The 27,916-nt window shown below is 37.2% G+C and overlaps 1 protein-coding gene across 2 annotated transcripts in view; it reads left to right on the top strand.

Annotated features, from left to right (window-relative positions):
* ARL15 (ADP ribosylation factor like GTPase 15) overlaps positions 1–27,916 on the top strand; it is a 528,587-nt gene that overhangs the window by 217,350 nt on the left and 283,321 nt on the right. For both annotated transcript variants that reach the window (XR_010318523.1, XM_010588142.3), the window contains exon 3: positions 10,963–11,022. Coding sequence is in view for 1 of the 2 variants with exons in the window: in XM_010588142.3 (XP_010586444.1) it covers positions 10,963–11,022 (60 nt within the window). In the remaining variant the exon portion in view is untranslated. The remainder of the gene's footprint in view (positions 1–10,962; positions 11,023–27,916) is intronic.

The raw sequence follows: 27,916 nt of genomic DNA, 5'->3' as shown, positions 1-27,916 counted from the left end.
AATTTTGAATTGCTGTATGTTTTGCTGTGTATATTCTCAGCAACAACAAAAAAATAAATACAGTTGTGGGGGGAATGCTAGATAAAAATGAAATATTTGTTGGAAGAATTTTGGAGAGTCTAAAAGAGGAACTACCTTAAAAGTTAGTTTCTTAAAATAAAAGCTTATCATAAGAAGGGTCTGTTCATCTAATTTCAGCAAGGCAAAAACATCTGCCTTTTCTTCAGAAGGAGAGGGAATCCAAATTTTACTGGATTGTTAACTTCAGCAATCTTTCACACTTGACATAATTTTTTTTAAAGATACTTAAATTGTCACAACTCAAAGGGCCAAGAAATCCTACAGAAAGCAAGACCTGCTAGTGGAGAAAGAAAAATTGGGTAGCTTGCGTCTTGGTCTAGAAACAAGAGTAAATTCTGCCCAGAGTGAGTGACTTGACTCTATTTGTTGATAAGAGGGGATGTTAAACTAAAGATTACACAAATACTCACTTTTTTTCTTCTTAATCCAGGGAAGTAGAAGCTAAGATCTTAGAATAATATATTGATGCAACATGGATAACAACCTAGAGAAAACCAAGTATTTGAAATTGAAAAAGGTTAAAAATAATCTCCAAGAGGTATATATTGCTGCAGTTGAAAAGCTCTCAAGTAGTATGTCATTCAGTTAAAGTAGAAACAGATCATAATAATTTGAACAAAACACAGAAAAAGTTCATGGAAATTCGAATGAGACATTTAAATAACTTTATTATCTGCATATGTGTTAAGTTAACAAGAGAAACAAGTTAGAACGTCAAAATTTGGTATCTGCTCAAGGATTGTTTTATAAATGCCAGTAGATTAAATCTCTTTTTATGATGTTGAAATCATATTTAGAGGAATTTCACTAGACTATTGTCCAAACATCACAAAACTGCCACTGCATAAATCATGCCCTTAGTCCAGGTCAAGGCCAACAAATCTGTGGAATGTCTTTCCTTTCAGCAGTTCCTTAGAGTGACCCAGGAATTTCAGAAGCACAAACCACGTGTCTGTGTGTATGCATGTCAACTTGTGTATGTGTGTGTAGAGGGGCGGGGGTTCAGTCTGTTGGTCCAAGTAAAATACTCATGTGTTCCACGCTATGAATAAAAATAGACTAGCCTCACTCCCAAAACTGATTTTGTTACAATTCCAGGAATGCTTTCCCTGCATAATAAATTTCATATCCATCTCCCCTGTATCATAGGTTTTATTGGATTTAAGGACTGAAAAAGGAAGACTAAAAAGCTATGCAAACAATTATTTCCCCAAAGATTCACTAAGTCATATATTTATTAAAAATTGTGGGTTTAGACCTTATGGGAGATTTCAGTCTTACTAATGTAGCTTCAATAGGCCAGGAAAAAGTGACTGAGCAACTTAGGTTTCAGGTATCAAGTTGCTTAAATGGAACTTGGGGAGACCTACCCGTGAGGCCTTCAGCCAAATACTAAGAGCCATTGATAATCAACTCACTTGTTATTGTTGTCTCTTTTTGTCTTTTTGAATTTAATAATGGAATCTTAGGACAAGAAAAAAAAAAAAAACTGACTAGTAAGTCTAAGACCTGAGGCTAAGACTCCTAGGACAGTGCTCCTGTCACATCATCACGCTGCCTCCCTCTGGAGAGATGACAGTTCTGTTACTTTTAGAAGTAGCAGCAAAGGAGCTGTGGTAGTGCAAACAGTTAACCAAAAGGTTGTGGTTTGAAACCACCCAGCAGCTCTGCAGGAGTAAAGATTACAGCCAAGAAAATCCTATGCGGCCGTTCTACTCTGTCTCATGGGGTCACTATGAGTCAAAAATGACTTGATGACCCCTAATAACAATCAAAGACTGGATTTGTTAACGAAGAAGAAGAAGAGAGGAGGAGGAAAAGAAGAAGGAGAAGAAACAGATGAAACTATCATGGCCAAGACAGTTGGACATTTTCCTTCACCTCCTGAATTCTCAATTTTATTAATAACATCTATTAAAGAAGTACTTTCTAAAGTCTTGCTATAATTTTTATTGCATTAATAAGAAGTCAGTTTAGTGCAGACACAAGAACACTTATTTTGGTGATTTGTGTTGGCTTATTTATGAGTAGGAGGGAGAGTAGATTAGTGCATTTATCAGGTTTGTGTGTTTACTTCTCCAATCACCAGCATTCAGGCTCAAAATTGGACAAAATAGTGTGGATCTAGTCAAAATAGTGTGGCCAAATTCAAAATGAGAAGAAACAGCTGCAAACATCCATTAATAATCGAAACGTGGAATGTACAAAGAATGAATCTAGGAAAATTGGAAATTGTCAAAAATGAAATGGAACACATAAAGATCGATATCCTAGGCATTAGTGAACTGAAATGGGCTGGCATTGGCCATTTTGAATTGGACAATCATATGGTCTATTAAGCTGGGAATGACAACTTGAAAAGGAATGGCATTGCATTCATTGTCAAAAAGAATATTTCAAAATCTATCCTGAAATAATATGCTGTCAGTGATAGGATAATATCCATATGCCTACAAGGAAGACTTTCACCAACATAAATGGCGACTATACACATGGACCTCGCCAGATGGAACACACAGAAATCAAATTGACTACATCCGTGGGAAGAGAGGATGGAAAAGCTCAATATCATCAGTCAGAACAAGGCCAGGGGTTGACTGTGGAACAGACCATGAACTTCTCATATGCAAGTTCAAGCTGAAACTGAAAAAAATCAGAGCAAGTCCACGAGAGCCAAAATATGACCTTGAGTATATCCCACCTGAATTTAGAGACCATCTCAAGAATAGATTTGACCCATTGAACCCTAGTGACCGAAGACCAGATGAGTTGTGGAATGACATCGAAGACATCATCCATGAAGAAAGCAAGAGGCTACTGAAAAGACAGAAAAGACCAAGATGGATGTCAGAGGAGACCCTGAAACTTGCTCTTGAGCGTCAAGCAGCTAAAGCAAAAGGAAGAATTAATGAAGTAAAAGAGTTGAACAGAAGATTTCAAAGGGCCTCTTGAGAAGACAAAGTAAGGTATTATAATGACATACGCAAAGAACTGGAGATGGAAAACCAAAAGGGAAGAACATGCTTGGCATTTCTCAAGCTGAAAGAAGTGAAGAAAAAATTGAAGCCTTGAGTTGCCATAGTGAAGGATTCCATGGGGACAATATTAAACGACGCAGGAAGCATCAAAAGAAGGTGGAAGGAATACACAGAGTCATTATACCAAAAAGAATTAGTCAATATTCAACCATTTCAAGAGGTGGCATATGATCAAGAACCGATGGTACTGAAGGAAGAAGTCAAAGTTGCTCTGAAGACATTGGCGAAAGACAAGGCTCCAGGAATTGATGGAATATCAATTGAGATGTTTCAACAAACAGATGCAGCACTGGAGGTGCTCACTCGTCTATGCCAAGAAATATGGAAGACAGCTTCCTGGCCAACTGACTGGAAGAGATCCATATTTATGCCTATTTCCAAGAAAGGTGATCCAACCGAATGTGGAAATTATAGAACAATATCATTAATATCACACGCAAGCAAACTTTTGCTGAAGATCATTCAGAAATGGCTGCAGCAGTGTATCGACAGGGAACTGCCAGAAATTCAGGCCGGTTTCAGAAGAGGACGTGGAAGCAGGGCTATCATTGCTGATGTCAGATGGATCCTGGCTGAAAGCAGAGAATACCAGAAGGATGTTTACCTGTGTTTTATTGACTATGCAAAGGCATTCGACTGTGTGGATCGTAACAAACTATGGATAACACTGCGAAGAATGGGAATTCCAGAACACTTAATTGTGCTCATGAGGAACCTTTACATAGATCAAGAGGCAGTTGTTCCGACAGAAAAAGGGGATACGGATTGGTTTAAGGTCAGGAAACGTGTGTGTCAGGGTTGTATTCTTTCACCATACCTATTTAGTGTGTATGGTGAACAAATAATCTGAGAAGCTGGACTATATGAAGAAGAACGGGGCATCAGGATTGGAGGAAGACTCATTAACAACCTGCATTATGCAGATGACACAACCTTGCTTGCTGAAAGTGAAGAGGACTTGAAGCACTTACTAATGAAGATCAAAGACCACAGCCTTCAGTATGGATTACACCTCAACATAAAGAAAACAAAAATCCTCACAGCTGGACCAATGAGCAACATCATGATAAACGGAGAAAAGATTGAAGTTGTCAAGGATTTCATTTTACTTGGATCCACCATCAACAGCCATGAAAGCAGCAGTCAAGAAATCAAAAGACGCATTGCATTGGGCAAATCTGCTGCAGAGGACCTCTTCAAAGTGTCAACAAGAAAAAGGATCTGTGGTTGGAAAATATGGCCTTAGTGATAGAAACAACGCCAAAGATCACATGATAGAATTTCATAAGACCAATGACTTCTTCATTGCAAATAACTTTTTTCACCAACATAAACGGTGACTATATACATGGACCTTACCAAATGGAATACACAACCATGATGCATTGATAAGTGACGAGGCACTTAACCCCTCTAAGCATCATTCTCCTCTTGTGACAGTATTACTAACTTTAACTTTAGAATTGTTGTGACAGTTAATTAGACAATAGATATAAATCTTTAGCACAGATCTTTAAACAGATATTGAAGCTCTGTTGTGCGCTGTTATGGATTTAATTGTGTCCCCTCAAAATGCTTATTAACTTGGCTAGTCTGTGATTCCCAGTATTATGTGATTGTCCACCATTTTGTCATCTGATGTGATTTTCCTATGTGTTGTAAATCCTGCCTCTGTGATGTTAATAAGATGGGATTAATGGCAGTTATGTTAATGAGACAAGACTCAATCCACAAGACTAGGTTATGTCTTGAATAAATCTCTTTTGAGATATAAAAGAGAACTGAGCAGAGAGACATTGGGACCTCATACCACCAAGAAAGAAATGCCTGGAGCAGAATGCATCCTTTGGACCCAAGGTTCCTGTGCTAAGAAGCTCCTTGACCGGAGGAGATTGATGACAAGGACCTTCCCCTAGGGCCTTCAGAGAGAGAAAGCCTTCCCCTGGAGCTGATGCCTTGGATTTGGACTTCTAGCCTACTAGACTGTGAGAGAATACATTTCTCTTTGTTAAAGCCATCCTGTTATGATATTTATGTTATAGCTTCATTGGATAACTAAGACATGTGCCATGCATTGCCAAACAGGATATACTATACGCTGTTTCTCCATCTTGGATTCTTGCAGCCTGGCCAGGAGACCAACATAAATAATTTGATATGTAATTATAACTGTGAAAATTGCATAGAAGATGTACAGAGTGCTGGAAGAACATGGAATCAGAAGAATCAACCTAATTCAAAATAAAACAAAAAGCCAAGCCCCTCACCATTGAGTTGATTTTAACTCTTGGTGACCCCATGTGTCACAAAGTAGAACTGCTCCATAGGGTTTTCTTTGCTGTAATCTTTATGGAAGCAGATCACAAAGCTTTATTCCGTGGTGCTACTGAGTGTGCTTAGACCACCAACCTTTAGGTTAATAGGCAAGTGCAAACCATTCATGCCACCTGGGGACCTAACCTAATTCAAGAACATCAATAAAAGCTTCCCTGACAAGGTGAAGTTCATTGCCTCCTGAAGGATGAGGAGAAGTTAGCCAAGTAAAGAGCATTTATGGAGCAGTATGTGCAAAGGCCCTGAGTGAAAGGAGCATAGGTCTGGGAACTGTAGAACATAAATGAGTAGGGAAGAAATGGTACGAAATAAGCTTGAAGAGTAACCAGACTATATAGGGACTTCTTAGGTGTTTTGGGCTATATCTTGAGTAGTGAGAAACTAACCGAAGGGTTTAATTGGGACGAGGTATGAATAGACATGAATTTTATAAAGATAACTTTTGCTCACATGTGGAGACTAATTCAAGGGGCCTGTAATTGGAGCCCTTGTGGCACAGTGGTTAAGAGCTTGGCTGCTAACCAAATGGTCAGCAGTTAGAATCCACCAGCTGCTCCTTGGAAACCGTATGGGGCAGTTCTACTCTGTCCTATAGAGACAGTTGGAATCGACTCGATGGCAATGAGTTTTTTTTTTTTTTAAATAATAGATGCAAACAGTTAAATTAGGAGGCTCTTGCAGTTGTTCAGATGATGCCGAAAGTAGCTTGACCAGAGTGGGGCAAAGAGGATGGAGAGAAGTGAGAATATTTTAGAAATATTTAGCTGATGGAATTGACCAGCTTTGATGATTGATTGGGTTTAGGAGAAAGGAGAAGGAAGTGTCATGGAGAATTCCAATACTTATCCAAAGATGCCCTCAATAATTTTTTTAATTACAACAACTCTTATTTTTCCACTGCTTGCATAATATATCAGAGCTTGAGTCCACACATGATTTTGACCAGGAGAAGTTAAAAGCACCCAGTAGTCATTTGGTGGCCATTAGTGTTGATCTAAAAGGAGCCCTGGTGGCACAATGATTAAGTGCTTGGCTGCTAACCGAAAGGTTGGTATTTCCAATCCACCAGCTGCTCCTCAGGAGAAAAGACCAGGTGATCTGCTCCCATAAAGATTCACAGCCTAGGAAATTCTATGAGGCAGTTCTCCTCTGTCTTATGGGGTCACTATGAGTCAGAATCAACTCAGTGGCACACAATCGACAATACCATATTGACCTGGAATTTTTCGTTTTATGTATTAAAAAAAAAAAACTTTATAACACTTACTGTATGTTATCTGTTCCCATTTACAGATGAGGAAACTGAGACACACAGGGATTAAGTGATTTGCCCAGATAGCTAATAAATTATAGGGACAGAATTTGAACCCAGACATTCTGGCTCTAGAATCCATGCTACACAGTGGATTTAAAAAAAAAAAAAAATATTGTGTTTTAGGTGAAAGTTTACACAGCAAATTAGATTCTCATTCAACAATTCACACACAAATTGTTCCATGACATTGGCTACAATCCCTGCCATATGTCAGCACTCTCATCATTTCCACCCCACCTGCCTTGTTTCCATCCATCCAGTTTCCTTGCCCCTCCTTGCTTTCTCATCTTTTCTTTTGCATAAATGTTGCCTATTCAGTCTCATATAGTTGACTGTTTAAAGGAGCACATTCCTCATGGGTGTTATGGTTTATTTTATAAGCCAATCTATTGTTTAGTTGAAAGGTGACCTCCAGGAGTGGTTTCAGTTCCAGGTTAAAAGGATATTTTTGGGCAATAGTCTCAAGGGTTCCTCTAGTCTCTATGAGTCCACCAAGTCTAGTCTTTTTTGTGAATCTGAGTTTTATTCTACATTTTTCTCCCATTCTAACTGGCACCTTCTATTGTGTCCCTAGTCAGAATGGTTCTTGGTGGTAGCTGGGCATCATCTAGTTTTGTCTCAGGCTAAAGGAGGATGTGGTGCGCTGGGCCGTGAGTCCTGTGGACTCATTTCTTCCTTGACTCTTTTGTTTCATTTACTCTCCTTTGCTCCAGATAGGAACAGACCAATAGTTGTATCTCAGATGGCTGCTCGCAAGCTGTTAAGACCCCAGGCACTAGTCACCAAACTGGGATGTAGAACATTGTCTTTACGAACTAAGTTATGCCAGTTGACCTAGTTGTTCCATGAAATACACAGTGGTATTCATTCCTCAAAACAGCCCTTTGAGAAAGATATTTTGTTAATTTGACCTTTTTGTCCCTATTAAGTATTATGTTAATTTCCCCCTTGACCTAGTTCAACCTGATGTAAAGGCGTAAAATATAATTGATCTGATAGTCACCCTTCTTGATTGTCCTCCTGGTGAGCCAAGTGTGTGACTTTAAATATTTAGTTCTGTTTAAGTCTTGAAAACATGTAGAATGACTACAATAGAAAAATATTGCTTCTCTTTTGTGAATAGTATATTTTGTTGTTTTCTGTGCCGATTATCTAGACTTCATCTTCTGAGCATTACCACAGCTATACTGTGAAAATAATACGAAGACAGCATTATGAAAGACTGTGTATACCGTTGCAGTATAAATCTAGCCACACGTGTCCTATTTGAGAAGAAAACATTTATGAGTACTCTGCAGAAACATTTATATGCCTATAAATAATATTGCTAGGTTATTTTGCTTAGTGTGAACACTTGAGGATATTTTTGTAGTCAGTTTATTGGGAAGACTGTGTGAAGCCTTAAAGACCATAACAGTGATATAATCTGTGTGTTGGATTAATAAATATCATAAGTTGTATTTTACATGTGGGTGCAGCAATTTATGGAAGGATAGTACTTCCCTTTGGGTGTCTGCATATTGTCAGCTTTTAAGAATCAAAGATTAAACGTTGCTTGTATGCTCCATACCTGTTTCTTTTTCAGATTTGGAGCCTGTCCTGCTTCTCTGGAAAATCCATATTTGAGTTGTCCTGAGCGTAACCACTGATAGACTGCCTAGTATTTGGATAGGGCCTTTCGTTTTCAAGATTTCACAATCTTTGCTTTTGATCTGTCTAGCACCCCTGTGAAGTAGGTAGATACATTCAAGCATCCAAGTCTCCTGCAGGCTAAATTTTGGTTCCAGCAGGAGTATTGTGATTGGCATTGGCTTTCCCTATATTTCCCAGGGGCCAGACACCTGGAGATGCTTTCCTGCAGGCCCAGGTACCCTTGAGTGTCTCAGCCACATGAGACTGCCTCCTCATTCCTCCTGCTGTTTTAGTAAGATTCCATGGCTCCGTGCACCGTTAACCAAAATGCTGGACAGACTGTGTCAATCTGCATTAAACCCAACAAGGAAGGGTATGTTTTGGAGAAATCTTTGAGGGCTCAATGAACATTTGCTGTCTGTACAGTAGATTTCAACTGTTCACATCTTTATCACTAAAACGTACTTTTCAATCAGTGGTAAATTTTAACTGTTCCAACAAAGTACTTGGATTAGTAAATGAGCAACTGAAATTTCTGTCTTATGAATTTGTAATATACTTGAACAGGTAGAAAATGCATATACCTAATGATTAAATCATCAACAGTCAAGCATTGGTTGAAATATAATGCTAGAAATCGTATATGGTTTGCTTCTTATGTGCCAGGCACTGTGATAAACACAGTACGTATATCATCTCATCCTTACAACAGTCCCGTATGGTAGATATTAAAACCCCCCCCATTTTACAGACGAGAAAGCCAGGGCTAGTAGATTGCCCATACTGACACAGCTTAATCAGTGTCAGAGCTAAAATTTAAATCTGCTTTTGTCTGACTTCAACGGCAGTTCTCCAGCCATTACTTAATACTCACTGCCTTAGGTGGAAAATGATGTATAGAATCTTAAAGTGCCAGGACAACACATAGCAAAGGAATGATAAAAATAGGGTAGAATTAAAAAGCACACATTAATTTCTTTTTTGTAAAGCAAAACCATGTAAAAGAACTGTTCTTATCCACCTCATACTTTATATCTTCTTACCTTGCTAGGTACTTACCACAATTGGCTTCAAATGAAAAGCATTTTTGTATCTTCTCTTTTACTCTTTTGATAATTTTGTGTAAAGGGGTCTTGTTTTATTCATCTTTCAATTGTACCTGTTAAAAAATGCTTAAAACCTTAAATGAAATGGGTGCTCAGCAATTACTGATAAATTAACTTTTAGAAATTAGTGAGGCTTTTAAATGAAAAAGAAATACATATACAAAATATTCAAATGAAACAAAGAATCTCCCTTCTATTTAAGATTCCAGGTCCCTAGTCCTCCCCAGAGTTATTACTAGTTCCAGTTTCCTGTAGACCCTTTCAGAAATATTCAGTACATATATTGCTTGCACATGTGTGTATATATGTAGATATGTGCACACTCACATTACACAAAATTCAGTTGCATCTTGATTGACTCGCATTGTAGTACTAAAGTTCCAAACAAATAGCCATGGAAAAAAGTATACTCCGAGTTTATCTTTTATAATATAAATATTTTATTGCATGCACTGGAAACCCTGGTGGTGTAGTGGTTAAGCACTGTGGCTGCTAACCAAAAAAGGTTGGCAGTTTGAATCCACCAGGTGCTCCTTGGAAATTCTTTGGGGCAGTTCTTCTCTGTCCGGTAGGGTCACTATGAGTTGGAATCGACTCTACGGCAATGGGTTTTTTATGCATAGATGGGTAATTATGATTGTACTTTCAGAAAAATGTGTGTATGACATATTAACTGTGTTTTTAAAAGAAAACATTAAATCGATAGTACATAATTTTAATATGAGGTGGTTACAAGTATCTTAATCTCTAAGATTGCTGAATTGTATGTGACAGAAAATTATAAGACATTAACTGCAGAAATTAGTTGGATGCAAACCTAACAAAACCAAACCCAGTGCCATCGAGTTGATTCCAACTCACAGCGATCGTATAGGACAGCGTAGAACTGCCCTATAGCATTTCCAAGGAGTACCTGATGGATTCAAACTGCCGACCCTTTGGTTAGCAGCCATAGCACTTAACCACTACGCCACCAGTTGGATGCAAAGGCCCTGTATATTTACTGTTTTCTTTGAGATTTCTCTATATTTCCAAATGTCTTTCTTCCAATTGGTAAAATTTGCATAGTGACATTGCATATTAAATTTAAAATAGGCAATTTTTTTAAAAAGGGGGTAGTATTATATTTCACTATACTGCACAACTACGTTTTGAAAAATGGTAGAATATGATGTTATCAGGAGGATCAGTCGAGATGGATTGACACAATGGCTGCAACAATGGGCTCAAGCATAGCAACAATTAGAAGGACCCAGCAATGTTTCCTTCCATTGTGCACAGGGTCGTTGTAAGTTGGAACTGACTTGACAGCACCTAACAACAACAATGTTGGATTATCAGTTTATCTTGGAAATTGTGTATTTCTGTATTTTTTTAGTATAAATATGAGCTGTGCAAAGTAAACCTTAAAAGTTTGGTTGCTAATTCTTTTTATGTTTTTGTTTTCTAATTTTAGGTTTCAGTATAAAAGCAGTGCCATTCCAGAATGCCATCTTGAATGTAAAAGAACTTGGAGGTATAACTTTTAAAAATCATTTCTGTGTCTAGTCTTCACATTTACTAATTTGGTATTAACATGTTATATATATATATATAATTAAAACATAATACTAAGTTGTTATTCCAGTAGGTGATTCACTATTACCTTTTCTCTTGACATTATATTTCTTAGAAACATTTCCTTCTTTGATGTTTTAAAATTTGTTGAAAAGCTCTAAGTAATATAAACTGTATTTTCTTTTGTATGAACCAAAGAACTCCAGCATTAGTGGAGTTTCATACAGTATACTTGCTTTTACTTGTTCAAGGAATTTATTCTTGAAAATATTAAGATAATTTTAATATAATTATAGAAATAGCTATATACTATGCAGGGCAAAGAACTATATTTTAGAGTAGTTTGTATTTATACTTCAGGTTTTATTGTATTAGACCTTTTTAGAATGTATTTGTTCCGATAATAAATCTTTGCCAACGTGTTCTTTGCTGGTCAAGCACATTTATTGGATAGGCTGTACCCCAAACCATACATCACTCAGTCTTTCATTACGCTTTCTGTCTGGCATTTTTTGGTTGTGTTTTATGTCAGTCAGGGTCTTAACCCATGTAAATAGGTTAACAAAGAAATCAGTCAATTCAGTGAACCTACTTAAATTCTCCAATGGCACAGGAAAATGGTAAGTGCTCTGGAGTTAAGCATATCGGTGAATTTAATGACTTAGAAGAAAGTTTTCTTCCATCTCTTTAATCACTTTGTGATATTGACTTTCCCCTTTTTTTTAGTATCATTCTGTGACCTATGTTTATCTTGATGAAGTTGAAGCACCAACTTTATGCCATTTCAACAGTGTTTGAGTGTCCTGTTATTTTTATCTAATACTATATTGGCTGATCTTCTCAGATGTCTTTGTTTTCAGAGAGCCATGTCTAGTACAGGCTTGCTTTTGTCAGTCTGCTTTATAGCTACCTTTGGCTTTTATGGTATTAATATTTAAAATCAATCATGGTTGATAAATTCTGATTTTTCTTTAAGACATTTGATTTCGTTGTTTCAACTCCCAAAATCGTAAAACCTGGATATTCTTGTAATACAGCAAGTTTTCTATGTAACATTTTTAAAAGATTGAGCTTTTATTAGGTTGAATGTTTTTAATGCTGTGATTTCTTGTGACTATTTGCTTCTCAGTGACAATAGTATTATTTGTAGATATTTTCAAGTAAGAGAACATATTGTAAAAACCCATGGAATCAAAATGTATTGTTTGAGAATTCTATTGCTTTGAAGTATGGTTGGTACTCCACAAGTACTTTCTTAAATTAGGTTAGACAAGAAACCTTTATTGGATACCCTCCAGGTGCAAGATACTGTAGATTAATTGATAATGTATTTATTAAATATGATGTTTGATTGGATCAAATAATGTGTCTGAAAAGTTAGAATAGTGAATGTTACGAAGAATTACCCTTGATTTTGTGCCACTAAAATCCAATATCATTTGCCCCTTAACTGCATTCTTTCTGTATTTGGCTTATTTATGTGTTTTAACCACATCACTAAGGTAAGGGAAGCATCTGGCCCTTAGCTAAGTTGAAAGCGGTGGTCCACTCTGCAACATTGCAGTTCTTATAATTTTTCATTTCAGAAATTTCTAGTTCTTACATCTACAAGCCGATTTTAATTCATTTATAGATTTTTTTTCTCTTGGTTCTGAAATTTTATATGTGACTTAATGGAATCCAGAGATAAAATTTCATTTCTTAACACGTTTGGTTATCACTTATTAATAAGGAGCTAGACATAATAACATTCCTTTTCTCTGCCTGAATTCTGGGACTGTGATTGGTTTTGTTAAATAACTTTTTTCCTTCCCCTAATATTCTAATGAGTTAAGTCTGAATTGTCTCCCTGCCTCCTACCCCCAGCTACCATCTCCACCCAATATAGTCTGTGGAATTTTCGTCTTTACAGTTGACATTGGGAAAGATAAAAAAAGGCTGGAAAGTAGTTAGCTAACTTTTATGCTTTGGTATTCATTGCTGCTAGTTGTCAATCAAAAGGAAAAAGTTTATGAAGATTTCATTTGCACTTTATTTTGATTTTTTTTTTTTCTCTGAAGGAAGGTTGACAGTTTTTCAGAAGACGGTGAGGCAGTGTGAAAAGTGCAAGTATGTTCATTTGCCCATTTACTTCAGCCAATGCAAAGTGATCGAATGATTTTTGAGGATTGTGAGCTAAGTCATTTTTTTAAAGGTTGCTTCTTTCAGCAGCCAAGCTGTGATAGGAAACAGATGTTGACTCTGTCCTGTTTGTTTGCCTGAAGGAAGACGCCTCCACACAGTGAAAGGTGCTGCTTGTTTGCATCTTGCTAGTTATCTTTGACTGCTGTTAATCTGTCCAGTTATTTGCATTCTTAATTTCTCCAGAAACTGTACGATCAGCTCCTTAACAGGCTACCCAGGGGGCACTGCTGCCTGCTTCTTTTAGTTTCTGCCTTTTGTACCTAGACCATTTGGCGTCTTTCACTAAAATAAGTTTTCTTCCTTCCCAGTTTTCTTTTATTAAAACTTACTTTGGAGGGAAGAGCAGCTCTTTAATTTTTGTCTTATGTGGTGTCAGAGTCCTATGTATGTTACGCAATATCCCTGCCACCACCTCCCAGTTTAAAAAAAATAAAGGCAAAGATACCCTCCTAAATATCAGTGAATTTAATGTAGTGACTGGCTGTGAAAGTCATGTGCTACTACAAAGACAGGAGAGGAATAGAGGCAAAATAGGCCCAAAACTGGTATATATTATAAAAACAGGAACCATATAGGCAGATAAACTTGAAACGATTATTATGGGCACATTACTTTGGGGGACAGGTGAAACTGAAGACATTTCTTGCTGTTGTAGGAGAGAGCAACTTGCTATTCTAAAACTGTTTTAGACTTCTCCAGATGTGGGTTTCTGTGGAAGAGGTGGTAAGAAACCATGCCCCTGGCAAAGGGCAATGTCTGCACAGGGTGGGAGCCCAAGGAAAGCCGTATCTATAGAATATCACATAACTGTGCTATAAGCTGAACTACAGCCAGCTACACACAAGTAAATGTGCACATTCTGTATTTCTTGTATAAGAAAGAAATGTGGCTCGGCAAGGACAGTATAGCCTCAAGACACTCTGCCACTCTCTGCATTTGAGCTTGTTGTTTTCTGATCTGTAAAATGTAAGTTTTAATAAATCACCTCTATTTATTTCCCAAGGGATTGGGCTGGAAAAGAAAAGTTAAATTGCCTAAAGCTCCTCAAGAGGGATGCCTTAAGAATAAAATAGAAGGTGGTATTTCCACTAACTCTCTTTTTGTACTCATAGATCCAGTGTGATAATGGAATAGCCCAAACTTCTTGCTATAGTATTTGTTTCCTTGTCTAGGAAAAGAACTCAACCTTTCTGCAATGGGAATAGTCAGTTAACTCCTGGCTCCCTGGGCTGTGTACTTTCTCACTTAGGCCTAGGCTATACTAGGGGAAATGATACTGGTATAAAGCCAAGTCACTTGGATGTGAGTTAAAAGGCCATAGCTATCTGAATTGCTTGAACAGGATCCCAGGGTGGTGGTGTTCAAGCATTTTTTACACTTGCTAAGGGAAAACTGAGCCAAATAGTCAGCAGAGCCAAATAAATGAATCTAGGGGCCCAGAAGTCTGTTACTGGCTGATGTAGACCTGACCTTAATTTTTGTTTTCTTCTGGAAACATGCCTAGTAAATTTTAAAAAATCTATCTTTCCAGTCATAGTGTAATATAGCACTTAACAGTCCTCTTCTCTAAGACTGTATATACATATAGAGTGTTCGTAAACTAGTTTTCTGCCCTTTTGAGGCCCAGGCCTCAGGGATATCATGTGCTTCTGAAGGTTACTGCTATGCCACTGTTTCCTCTATAGGGCAAACAGATCATTTCATATCTTCCAACTCTACCAAACTTCCTCACACATGTGTGCTGAGCTCTTAGCTTAGTTTTCTATCCCTCACAAGGGAATAGGCATTTCTGTTTCTGCCAGGGGTTGCCATAATAGCAACTAGTTTTCTTTGTGTATTTGGTTTCAGTGTGGTATTGCAGCAACAGCAATGGAAGTCAGAAGACCACCAGTATTTCCCTCTAACAAAAGAAGCCATGGGACATTGGGCAAGACACTTAACTTTTCTGAGGCTGCTTTCTTTTCTAGCAGCTGAGGATACTGATAACTCTTCTTCCATTTTGATATAATACAACTAATTTATTTTTATCTTGAAACTCGTAATATCTCCTTAGCTTTGACCCCTAGGAATCATAGAGCCTACCTCTAACAACTGTACAGGATTATGTGGCATTATTTTCTCTATTTTCTGTTCACCCTGATATCTTCAATTATTTACATTGATTTATTTGTTTGTTTGTTTGCTTATTGACTTATTTTTGTATAGTAGATAGACATTTAGGCAAGCCTCAATGTTTTCTTTTTTGAATGTGTTATGTGAGGCAGGACATCTATACGTAAAATTGTTATTGTTGTTAGTTGCTCTTGAGTTGGCTCTGACTCCTGGTGACCTTATGTGTAACAGAACGAAATGTTGGTTTGAGTCTATTGTGGCTATTGTGTAGTGCCTTCCAATATATGGGGCTTATCTTTCAGCACTATATCAGAGAATATTCTGATGTGATCCAAAAGGGTTTCACTGGCTAAATTTTGAAAGTAGATTGTCAGGCCTTTCTTCCTAGTCTGTCTTAGTCTGGAAGTTGTCCACTGTGCTTGATTCTGCTAGTGACTGAAGTACCAGTGGCATAGCTTCCAGCATCATAACAACATGTCAGCCACCACTATAGGACAAACTGACCTGTGTGGATACATAAAATAAAAACAAAATAATACTAATTAACAAAATTCCCATCAGTGTATTATTTACTTTGAGAAGCATTGCAGTTTGGTGTGTTAAAACTGTAATGGGATTGAGCACGAGATGCAGTAAGGATCACATAGAAAGGACAGAGGAGACCTCACAGAGGAAAAGACAGTCTAGGAAAAGCAACAGATGGGACAAAAGACATGAAGATAACAGTGGGCTTGGTTTATAGATGGGACAAGATTGGAGAGTTATAAAGCATTGAAAAACACATGATCTTAAGGGTTCATTGTACTGTAATATAAAATATATCAGCAGTTCCAAGCTGTAGAAAAATTTACCAAAATTATACCCCAAGACAATAGAGTAATGCTAGAACCTTCAGAAGCAAATCATTGGTTGGTTGTTGTTGGTTAATTCATGTCAATGAATATTTAATGAATACCAATTATATGTCAGGCACTGAGGATATAGTCACACCCTCTCACCCCGTACCCTCCCCCCATACACAAGAGGTAATGTTTGTAGCGATTCATCACTTACCAGACTAGGTTCGTTCTCTAACATTTACTGGAGCTGAACAAACTATAATTGGTTAGATTTGTTTTGATGCTTCACAAATTTGTTACTTTTAATTTCTTAAGATCTCAAATGTTGTTGAAGATTCTTGATCATTTTAATCTTGAAATTCACTGATATTCATGACATTGTGAGTGGTAATGATGTGAAGAATTTATCATATGAGGTTAATTAACACTTGTAATACAAGTATGTGAAGCTCTTAAAACAACTTATATAATTGAAAATTGGGGATTGACTTTTCGTATGTGTTTATTCTCCCTTCCCTGGCTGAAATCCCATGAAATGACAAATAATATCTGGAAACAAACTAACAATAACAGATAAAGTCTATAACAAAGGAAAGCATGACAAAGCTTGAGGAACCAAAAACGGAAACATGAAAAACGTTATTATTAATCAGGATTATTAATCAGAGAGTTCATCTGAGTTATTAATTGGGGATTTATATTTGAGGATTTGCCTTTTTTCCCCCTAATTCTCTGCCTGTGCTAAGTGGTAGATGGCAGCTGTGTTTACCCACAAACTATATCTGTGAGTGTGGGTGTCAAGGCCAAAAAATCAGTGCAATGACCCAGGAATGTTCTGACTGCCAGGTGGGTTAAAAAGCCCACACAAACAGGAGATAAGGCACTTGTCTGTCCTCATTAATCACTGGAAACAGGCAGCGGTAAACAAAAGATCTGGAAAATAGCAAACAGAGCTTCTTAAACAATATGAGCATATAGCCATGACACACGACAATTTAAGGAAAACCAACACCATGAAAGAAAGATAACCAATCAAAAATCAGAAGAAAAAAAATCCAAGGACACAGAGGTAATAGAGTAATCAGAAGAAGACATTCGGAGACATGTTGGAAGGTTTTGTGTTTGTGAAAAAGAGCAAAACACAGAACTTGGGAATTTTAAAGTACTACCTTAAAATTTAAAGTGAAATGTGAATTGACAAAACTCAGAAATAAATTAATGAAAATAAAGATTGAGCTGGGTAATTTTCCCACAACACAATGCAAAAGGAATACTTTATGAGAGAAAATTTAAGAGACACAGGGAATAGTTATTGAAGTTTAACATCCCTCTAACAAAAACTCTAAAAAGAAAGAAAAGAGAAACAGGAGGATAAAATAAGCAAATAATAGAAAACTACTCTCAAGTTAAAAAAAAAAAGAATATTCAGATTTAATTGAGCCCTCTCAGTGCCAAATATGGTTAATATGAAAAGACATTCTGAGACATTTTGTGAAGAGAAAGAAATAATAGTAATCACAGACACACATACACACACACATCACAATAAGTAAGTAAATGAATTGCATTATTTTTAATATCAACATGGGAGATGGTAGGGCCAGATAAAGAGAAAGAACCATTAAAGTATGTTATGATCTCTTCTTATTTGAAGTGTAAATTGTAATTAACACAAGTTTAAATATGTATATTTAAAAAATATTAAGAATAAACCTTACAACAATAAAAATAGGTTGATATATACATAATTTCATTTTTTAAGTGATCTGAAAGGTTACATATTCAATTAATATAATAAATTATAAGGAATTTAGGGAAGGGAATGATAATTCTCTGGGATCAAATACAGTTTTTGCTTTTTTTTCAATACGTGGATTCTTTCTTTCAATAAGAATTTTTTACGACATGATTTTTTTAAAAGAAAAAATATATACTGTAAGGAGAGAAAGAACATAATATTTGATAAATTCATCAAAATGCAAGAAATGAAGGAATAACAAAATAAAGCAACCAGTAAAATGTTATAATAAATAGAAAACATCTGTATGTACATCAGTAATCGTAATAAATGTAAATGGATTAAATTCCCCTTTTATAATAAAACCAAAAACACCAAACCCAGTGCCATCAAGTTGATTCCAACTCATAGCGACCCTACAGGACAGAGTAGAACTGCCCCATAGAGTCCCCAAGGAGCATCTGGCAGATTCAAACTGCTGACCCTTTGGTTAGCAGCCATAGCACTTAACCACTACGCCACCAGGGTTTCCCCTTTTATAATATGGGTTGCATAAAAACAACAATTATAACATATTCAGCTATATCCTAGATGAAACACTTTTAAATCAAAAAGATGCAGTGAGGTTGAAAATAAAGAAAAGGAAAAGATACTCTAATAAAGCACCATTGAAAAGTACTTGGGGTAATATTAATATCAGATAAAATGGAATTGAAAGGAAAAAATCATTAAGTAGAATAAAGAAATTTCGTATTGAAATACTAAGATAACTGAATAATCACAAACATTTACATATTTAGCTACATGATTCTGAGTTATATAAAGCTGAAACTAAGTGAAATGTGATGAAAAGTTAACAGATCTGTGATTGATGGAAGGCATTAACCCTGCTTACTTCAAAAGACAACAGATTAAATAAATGAAAATATATAAAGGATTTAAACAGCCAATTAAAAAACTTGATCTATTTCATAATTATGTAATTTTACACTCAAGTAGAAAATAACATGTTCTTTTGAAATGCACATAAATTTTATTACAAAAGTGACCGTGCATAATATGTTTGCTAACTAAAATCCAGTGAAATTAGAGGCAGAACCAAGATGGCAGACAGACACACTAAGCCATCAGGCTGCAACAAAGACCTGAGGAACCAAGTAAAACAGATACAGATGTCAATCCTGGAACCCTGAACCGGATAAAGTATTAGATCAGAAGTCGCTGAGGAGAAGAAACTGATAGAAAACAGAGAAGGAATAGAGATACAGAGTGGAGGTTCCTGGCCAAATGGCATGACTCAACGTGGCCATCTTTGAATAAAACCAACAACCCCTCATGCAGAAAGCACCTCATGGGATTCCCCATAGGAGACAGAGGTACTGCACAGACACACCCACAGCAACTCAAGAAGGAGCACAGACTCCTCTCCTACTTAGTGCCACAAACCCCAACCCTCAGGTGAACAGCGGCAATAACTCATATCCTTGCAATGCTGACTGCCAGGAACCATAGTACCAACCCATACTATTGCCCTCTTCCATCTAGCCTCTCTGCCCCTGCCTTCAATCCCCCTCCTACTTCTTTCCTCCACTCTGCAGCCCTGTGGAAAGCTGGTCCAGACCCCAAGTTCCCTATCGCACCTGCTCCAGACCCCTCCCACCACCACCTGTGTCCCCAAGGAGACCTGGCCCAGACCACAGGTACTCCCCGCTGGCTCCAGACCCCTCGTGCCACCACCCGCAGACCTGAGGGGACCCAGCCTGAACCCCTGCTCCCTCTCCCTGGGCCTGAATCCATCCCACCACCTGCCGAGGCCCTCTTCCAGCCCCTGGCTCGGTTCATGCTGCAGACAAATGATCCATTTCTGCTTCTTCACCCCGTTGGACCTGCCGTGCCGCACCATAGTTGAGCAACTGGCCCTGCACACCCAGACAAGGTGGTGAGAACTATCGTGCCCACAGATGAGCAAGCAACAAAGCACACTTGGCCCACCTGCCCAGACATAACCAAACAGAACAGAAAAGCAGGATGAAACAAGCAAATCTACAATCAATAAATAAAACAACACCTGAATGCCTCAGAGACAGTAACAATATCAAAACGTATTAAAAAACACTACAAGAGGGCTCCAGTAAGCAACAAGAATAAAGCCTCAGTCGACCTTCTGGCAGAAGAAAAGGCAATGGAACTATCTGGTAAGGAATTCAAAACTCTCATATCAGCTTTCCAAGAGATTAGGGAAAAATCAAGGAAAACACAGGCAAAGCAGTAGAATTCAGGAAAACAATACAAGAACAAAATGTCAAAATAGATAAATAGAAATCATACAAATACAACAATTAGAAATCCAAAAGATTAACAACAAAATGTCAGAAATGAACAATGGAATAGAAGGTTTTAGGAGCAAATTTGAAATGATAAAAGACAGCATCAGTGAAATGGAAGACAAAGTCTTGGATGCCACTTTGCTTGAGAAAAAATCAGAGAAAACAATGAAGAAAACCTAAGAGCTAGGTGGGATAAAATCAAGAGCAAAAACCTGCACATGGCTGGAGTTTCAGTACAGGGGAAGAAAATGGAAAACAAAGAGGATCATTGAAGATTTCCTGACAGAAAATTTCCCTGATATCATGAAAGATGAAAAGCTGACCTTCCAAGAAGTTCAACGAACCCCACAGAAGATAGACTTCAAAGCAAAGTCACCAAGACATATAATCACACTTGCCAAAACCAAAGACAAAGAATCCTGAGCACAGCTCGAGAAAAACAAAGTCACATACAAAGGAGAAACAAGACTAAGCTCTGATTACTTGGCAGAGACTGTACAGGCAAGAAGGCAATGTGATGATATATACAAAACCTTGAAAGAAAAAAATTCCCAACCAAGAGTAATATATCCTGTAAAACTCTCACTCAAATAAGGCCCCCGACCCATTGCCATTGAGTTGATTCTGACTCATAGTGACCTATAGGGCAGAGTAGAACTGTCCCATAGAATTTCCAAGGAGTGCCTGGTGGATTGGAACTGCCAACCTTTTGGTTAGCAACCAGAGCTCTTAACCACTATGCCATCAGGGTTTCCCTCACTCAGATATGATCGTGAAATTAGGACATTTCCAGTAAACAGAAATTAAGGGAATTTGTAAAACAAAACCAAATGTACAAGAATAATTAAAGGGAGTCCTTCAGTTAGAGAACCAACATCAGACAACAGCCTGCATCTAGGACACATGTAGTATCAGCCAAATACCAACCTAGGTAATGAACTCTCAAGGATAAAACAAAACTAAAAGATTTCAAAACAGGGAACTAGAGATGTCAATCTGTAAATGACAACAACATCAGAACAATAAAAGGGGGAATAAAAGGTTTAAATATAGAACTTTGAAATGGAAAGGAGGTCATGGTGTTATCAAGTAATAAAAAATTGGTTTAAACTTAGGAAGATAAGGGTAAATTTCAAGGTAACCATAAAGAAAGTTAACAAACCTACTCATAAAAATAAAGAAGAAAAACATGAAGTCTCAGTAAACACAAAATCTACAATAATGAAAAAAATTCCACAAACAAAAGGAATTCAGAACAGGAGAGTAAGAGGAACAAAGAAAGCCTCGGCACCACAAAAAATAAAGCACTACAAAATGACAGTGATAAACACACCTATCAATAATCATGCTGCATATAAATGGCTTAAATGCACTAGCAAAGAGACAGAGAGTGACAGGATGGATCGAGAAACATGATCCACCAGTATGCTGTCTACAAAAGACACACCTTAGACACAAAGACATAAATTTATTAAAAATCAAATGACAGAAAAAATGTATCAAACAGCCACCAAAAAGAGCAGGCGTGGCAATACTAATTTTAGATAAAATAGAATTTAAGGCAAAATCCACTATAAAAGACAAGGAAGGACATTACATAATGACTAAAGAGACAATCCACCATGACGACATTACCATAATAAATATCTGTGCAGTCAACAACAGGGCTCCAAAATACTGTAACAGCGCTGAAAAGAGAAATCGACAGTTCCACAATAATAGTATAAGACTTCAACACACCACTTTCGGTAAAGGACAGAACATCTAGAAAGAAACTCAGCAAAGATACAGAAGATTTAAAAGCCACAATCAACCGTCTTAACCTCATAGACATATATAAAATACTGTACCCAACAGCAGCAAAGCATACATTCTTTTCCAACATACGTGGAACATTCTCCAGAATAAACTACATCTTAGGCCACAAAGCAACCCTCAATAAAACACAAAACATTGAGATGATACAAAGCATCTTCTCTGATCACAACAGTATAAAAGTAGAAAATAATAACAGGAAGAACAAGGAAAAAAAATTAAACATGGAAACTGAATAATACCTTGCTTAAAAACCACTGAGTAACAGAAGAAATCAAAGATAGACTCAAAAAATTTCTAGAATCAAATGAGAATGGAAACACTACATACCAAAACCCTTGGGACACAGCAAAGACAGTGCTCAGAGGTCAATTTATAGCAATAGGTGCACACATTAAAAAAGAAAAAAGGGACAAATCAAAACATTAGCCCTATAACTCGAACAAATAGAACAGCAAAAGAAGCCTATGGCCACCAGAAGAAAGGAAATGATAAAGATCAGATCAGAAATAAATGAAATAGAAAAACAATAGAATCAATAAAACCAAAAGTTGATTCTTTGAAAGGATCAACAAATTGACAGACCACTGACCAAACTGCCAAAGAAAAACAGGAGAGGTTGCAAATAACCCAAATAAGAAATGAAATGGGGGACATTACAACAGACACAACTGAAATAAAATGAGTCATAACAGAGTACTGTGAAAAATTGCACTCCAACAAATTTGAAAACCTAGAGGAAATGGACAAATTTCTAGAAACACATTACCTACCTAAACTAACACAAACTGAGGTAGAAAATATGAACAGACCCATAACAAAAGAAGAAATTGAAAAGATAATTTTAAAAAATTAAATAAAATTTCCCAACAAAACGAAGTCCTGGCCTAGATGGCTTCACTGAAGAACTCTTCTGATCATTTAGAGAAGAGCTTACACCAGTAATACTCAAACTATTTCAGAACATAGAATAAGAAGGGATACTTTAGAATTCATTCTGTGAAGCCGGCATGACCCTGATACCAAACCCAGGCAAAGATTTTGTCTTAAAGTCTCCCTTAACAGATTTTGTCTTAAAGTCTACTTTATCTGATATTAAGTTTACCACACCAGCTGTCTCTTGGTTATATTTTCATGGTATAGCTTTTCCATCATTTCACTTTGTATCTATTTGTGTCCTTGCTAAGGCAAGTCACTTGTAAACAGTGTATAATTTTTATCCATTCTGCCACTCTCTGTCTTTTAATTGGAGCATTTAGTGCATTTACATACAGCAAATTGCTGCGAAGAAGTGACTTGCTTCTGCCATTTTGTTACTTGTTTTTTTGTGTCTTAAGTCTTCTTTGTCTTAGTCCTTTACTACTGTTTGCATTTTGTGTTTTTCTGGTTTATTGTAGTGAGCCATTTTGGCTCCCTTCTTTCATTTTGTGTATGTTTTTTAGATATTTTCTTAGTGGTTACCATGAATATTACATTTAACAGCTTATATTTATAACATTCTGGGGTAAGTTGGTACTAACTTAACTTCAGTAACATACAAGAAGGTCTGTATTTCTACCATTCCTCTCCCTCCTGTCATTGTTATCACTAATTATGTCTTTATTTCATGTGACCTATAACATAATTTTATCCTGGCTTTTTATAAATTTGTTATTTAGAAACATGAAGGACAACACAATTATCCAGCATGAATACCTTATTACTAGCCCCTATACTTATCCATGCATTTCCCTTGATTAGGGTTCCTTCTTTTTATGTATAACTTTGAATTACTTTCTAGTGTCTTTTCCCTTCCATTTATAGAATTCCTTGTAGTATTCTTTGTAGGACCGGTCTAGTGAATATGAACTCTCTCAGCCTCTGTCTATCTGGGAATGTTTTAATTTCACCCTCATTATTAATGGATAGTTTTGCTGGATACAGTATTCAGGTCGACTTTTTTTTTTTTTCTTTCAGCATTTTAAATACATCATTCCGTTGCCTTCTGGCCATCAATGTTTCTGAGGAGAAATCAGCACCTAGTCTTATTGGGGACCCTTTGTATGTGACTGTTGGCTTCCTTCTCGCTGCTTTCAGGATTTTTTCTCTATCTTTACTTTTTGAGAGCTTAACTATGATCTGTCTTGGTGTAGCTCTCTTTCGGTTTTTTCTGTTTGAGGTTCTTTGAGCTTCTTGGATTTGTAGATTCATGTCCTTCATTAGATTGGGGAAATTTTCTGTCATTATTTCTTCAAATATTCTTTCTGCCTGTTTCTCTCTCTTATCCTTCTGGAATTCCCATGATGCATATATTAGGTCTTGTTGTCCCATAATTCCATTAAACTGTGCTCGGCCTTCTTGAGCCTCTGTTCTTGTTGCTCTTCAGCCTCTGTAATTTTACTTGTCTTAGTCTCTAATTATCTTTCTTATTCTTTCTTTTTGACTGATTTAATCTGTTGGTAAGTCCTTTTGTTGTGTTTCTCATTTCAGTTATTGTGTCTTTCCGTTGCCATGTTTTTTTTTTAGATCCTCATTTTTTTCTTGTGTTGTTTTCCTTATTACTTTCAGCTCTTGTCTATGTTCTTTAATTATGTTTAACATTGTTGTATTATCTTTCATTATTTTCATTATTTGGTCATCCCTGTATATACTTTCATTCTCTTTGGCATGTTCATTTGGATGGGTCATTGTTTTTCTGTTCATCATGTACCTTATGATTTTTTGTTAGTGCATCAGGATTTTTGAAGGTGTTAACTTTCTCAGTTCTCCCCAGTATTTGGTAGTTTTCAATGCACTGCTTTCTGAAAAAACTCTTAGGCAGACAGAGCCTTCAGCCTTTGCTTGTCATATCCTCCCCCTCTATGTGATAGCTTCTTTTCCCTCCCTGGTTTAATTAGAATTCAAAAGCTATAAATCTCAATTTTCAATCTTTCCCAGAAACACTAGCAAATATGCTCTGTTGGCCCACCAGCTGGCACCGGCACTCAGCTGAGATATTGTATACTAATCAATCCATCCACCAGGGGGCACAGCCCTGTCTCTTTGGTTATAACTCCATTCCCTTCTCTGTTTCTGTGATCATGTTTTCAGGCAGAGAACCCACACCCAGCAAGCCCCTTTTGGGGTTGGGTGTTGCCCTGCGGTTTTGCCCAAGGCTTCCTTCCTTGTTCTGTGGGAGCTGCTTCTAGCTGATGTGGCTTTCAGGGGATGCACAAGCAAACTTTCCTCTGTTTCAGAAGGTGGAAGGGATGACACTCCCCAGAACCTCCAACAAAGTTGTCTCATTGGCTTCTGAGCCTCAATGGCCTGTGGTGGTTTGGGAAGGGGGCAATCCCCACTTAGGTAACCCTCCTCATGGTCCCACTGTAGGGGACCTTCTGCAGGAGTTTGTATCAGTCCAACAGCCAACAGTTACCAGGTGGGGGAGAGATTGTAACGCTCTAAATGGACTCCCAGGGGGGTCTGCCTTGTTGCTATCAGAACCCACTGCATATTATGTTGGCTGTGGTTGCAGCCTTCACTTAAGATGCCTGTTTACTAGCATACAGCAGACTTAGTCATCAGTCCTTAGCGCCTACTGGAAAGGGAAGCAGACAGACCCAAACTGATCCCCAGGGAGGTCTGTCCTGTTGGTTTCAGAGGCTGGAGTACCCAGAGAAGCAGGTAGAGTGCTGACTGTAGGAGCAGACTCAACTCTAGGGGCATTGGGTAGCAATTCACAGTTGGCTTGCAGCTGATGGTGTCTCGGTGAGGGAGGTGCTGGCACATTCAAAGTGGACCCCTGGAAAGGTCTGCCTTGTTGATTTTAGAGCAGAAGTTTGGAGTCCTGTCTCTTTGCACAGGCAAGGTGTAGTGGTTAGGGAAACAGTATCTTTTTCTGGGGCCACTTTCCCAGTTCACAGCAGACAGGAGCCCACATGGCTGGGGGGATGGGCAGGGACAATGGGAGAAGAGGTTTTCCTACCCTGTGTAACTTGTTGTTGGTTCGTTGATTCTGCAGTTCCCGGCAAATTCCTCTCCTGCCTGATTCAGAGTCCCTCAAAGCTGAGTAATATATCCTTGTTGTGTTTGGGGGGGAGGATTAGAATGATGATCTGTTTATGCCACCATCTTCCCAGAATTCCTTGGTAAGTTATATTTTATAATACTTAAAATCTTTTGCCCTTCGAAAAACACTGTTCACAGAATGAAAAAACAGTCCATAGGTTGAGCAAACATTATTTTCAAATCATATATCTGAAAAAGGACTTGTATCTAGGAAATATAAGGTGCTTTCAAAATTCAATAATAAGAAAAAAAAAAAAACATAATTAAAAAATGGCCAAAAGATTTGAAATGAATAAATGGTGACTAAACATACAAAAAGATGCTCAATATTATTAGTCATTAAGAAAGTGCAAATTAAAACCACAATAAGATACTACTACACACCTATTAGAATGACTACAATCAAAAAGCCTGACCATACTAAGTGTTGGCTAGGATAGAGAGGAAATGGAACTCTCATAAATGGTTGGTTAGAATGTAAAATGGTATAAACAATTTGGCAGTCTCTTAACAAAGTAAATATATACCAGCCATATGATCCAGCCATACCACTCCTAGGTATTTGCCCAAGAAAAGTTGAAAACTTATGTTTATATGAAAACCTGTACACAAATGTTCATAGCAACTTTATTTGTAATAGCACAAAACTGGAAACAACTCAAATATCATCAACTGGTAAATGGATAAACACATTGTGGTATATCCATACAATGGAATACTATTCAGCAACCACAAGGAATAAACTATTGATACAAGCAACACCATGATGAATCTCAAAATAACTATGCCAAGTGAAAAAAGTCAGACAAAGATAGAGTACATTCTATATGATTTCATATATATAAAATTCTAGAAAATGCAAACTAGTATTTAATGACAGAAAGTAGATCAGTGGTTGCCTGGGATAAAGGATAGGGGGAAAGAAAGGAATGGAAGGGAAAGATTATAAGGATCATGAGAAAATTTTTGGGAGTAATCATACTGTGGTGATTTTTTCACAGATATATTCATATGTCAAAATTCATCATACTGTGTACTTTAAATACAATTTATCATGTCAGTTATTTCTTGTTATTTTCGTTAGTTGCCACTGAGTCAATTCAGACTCGTGGTGACCCCAAGTATACAGAGTAGAACTGGTCCATAGGATTTTCAAGGCTGTGACCTTTCAGAAGCAGATCAACAGGCCTGTCTTCCACGACACCTCTGGGTGGATTCAGATGGCCAACTTTTTGGCTAGTAGTCAAGTGCCTAACTGTTTATTCCACCCAGGAGCTATGTCAATTATACCATACTAAAACTGCTAAAAGTATTCTGTACCTTAGAAATTGAAATATAATCTTTTAATCATCTTGGGTTAAAAATGGTAGAAATTATGTTTGGTGAGGGTCTAATCACCTCTGTTTCTGGACTGCTTTCAAGGGAAAACTTTTTTTAGATAGGCTGAGTTACAATACATGGTTTTAAAAAGATAAATGTGACTGGTAAAAAAGGAAAATGCCAATTTCTTGATAATCATATATAGCTGAATTGTTAAGATTAAATATGTAAGTACTTTAAACTCTAAGATCAAGATGTTATCAAATCCATCAATTTAATGTATAGATTTTTAAAATCTGAGTGCTAATAAAAGAAGACAGATTGATCTGTCTGTGTACAGCAGCGCTCAATTAATCAAAGGAATACATATGACAGATTCATTATACAATGAATGAGAGATTTCTCAGAATAACTCAGTTGTAGTTCATTCCAAGATATACTGAAGCTATAGTGATTCAGTATTCTCTTTCCTGCCTTATTGGTTATGTTTAT

This window comes from Loxodonta africana, chromosome 2 (assembly GCF_030014295.1).
Source record: "Loxodonta africana isolate mLoxAfr1 chromosome 2, mLoxAfr1.hap2, whole genome shotgun sequence".
Lineage (NCBI taxonomy): Eukaryota > Metazoa > Chordata > Mammalia > Proboscidea > Elephantidae > Loxodonta > Loxodonta africana.
The sequence above is the reverse complement of the archived record's forward strand: the minus strand, read 5'-3'. Positions and strand labels throughout refer to the sequence as shown.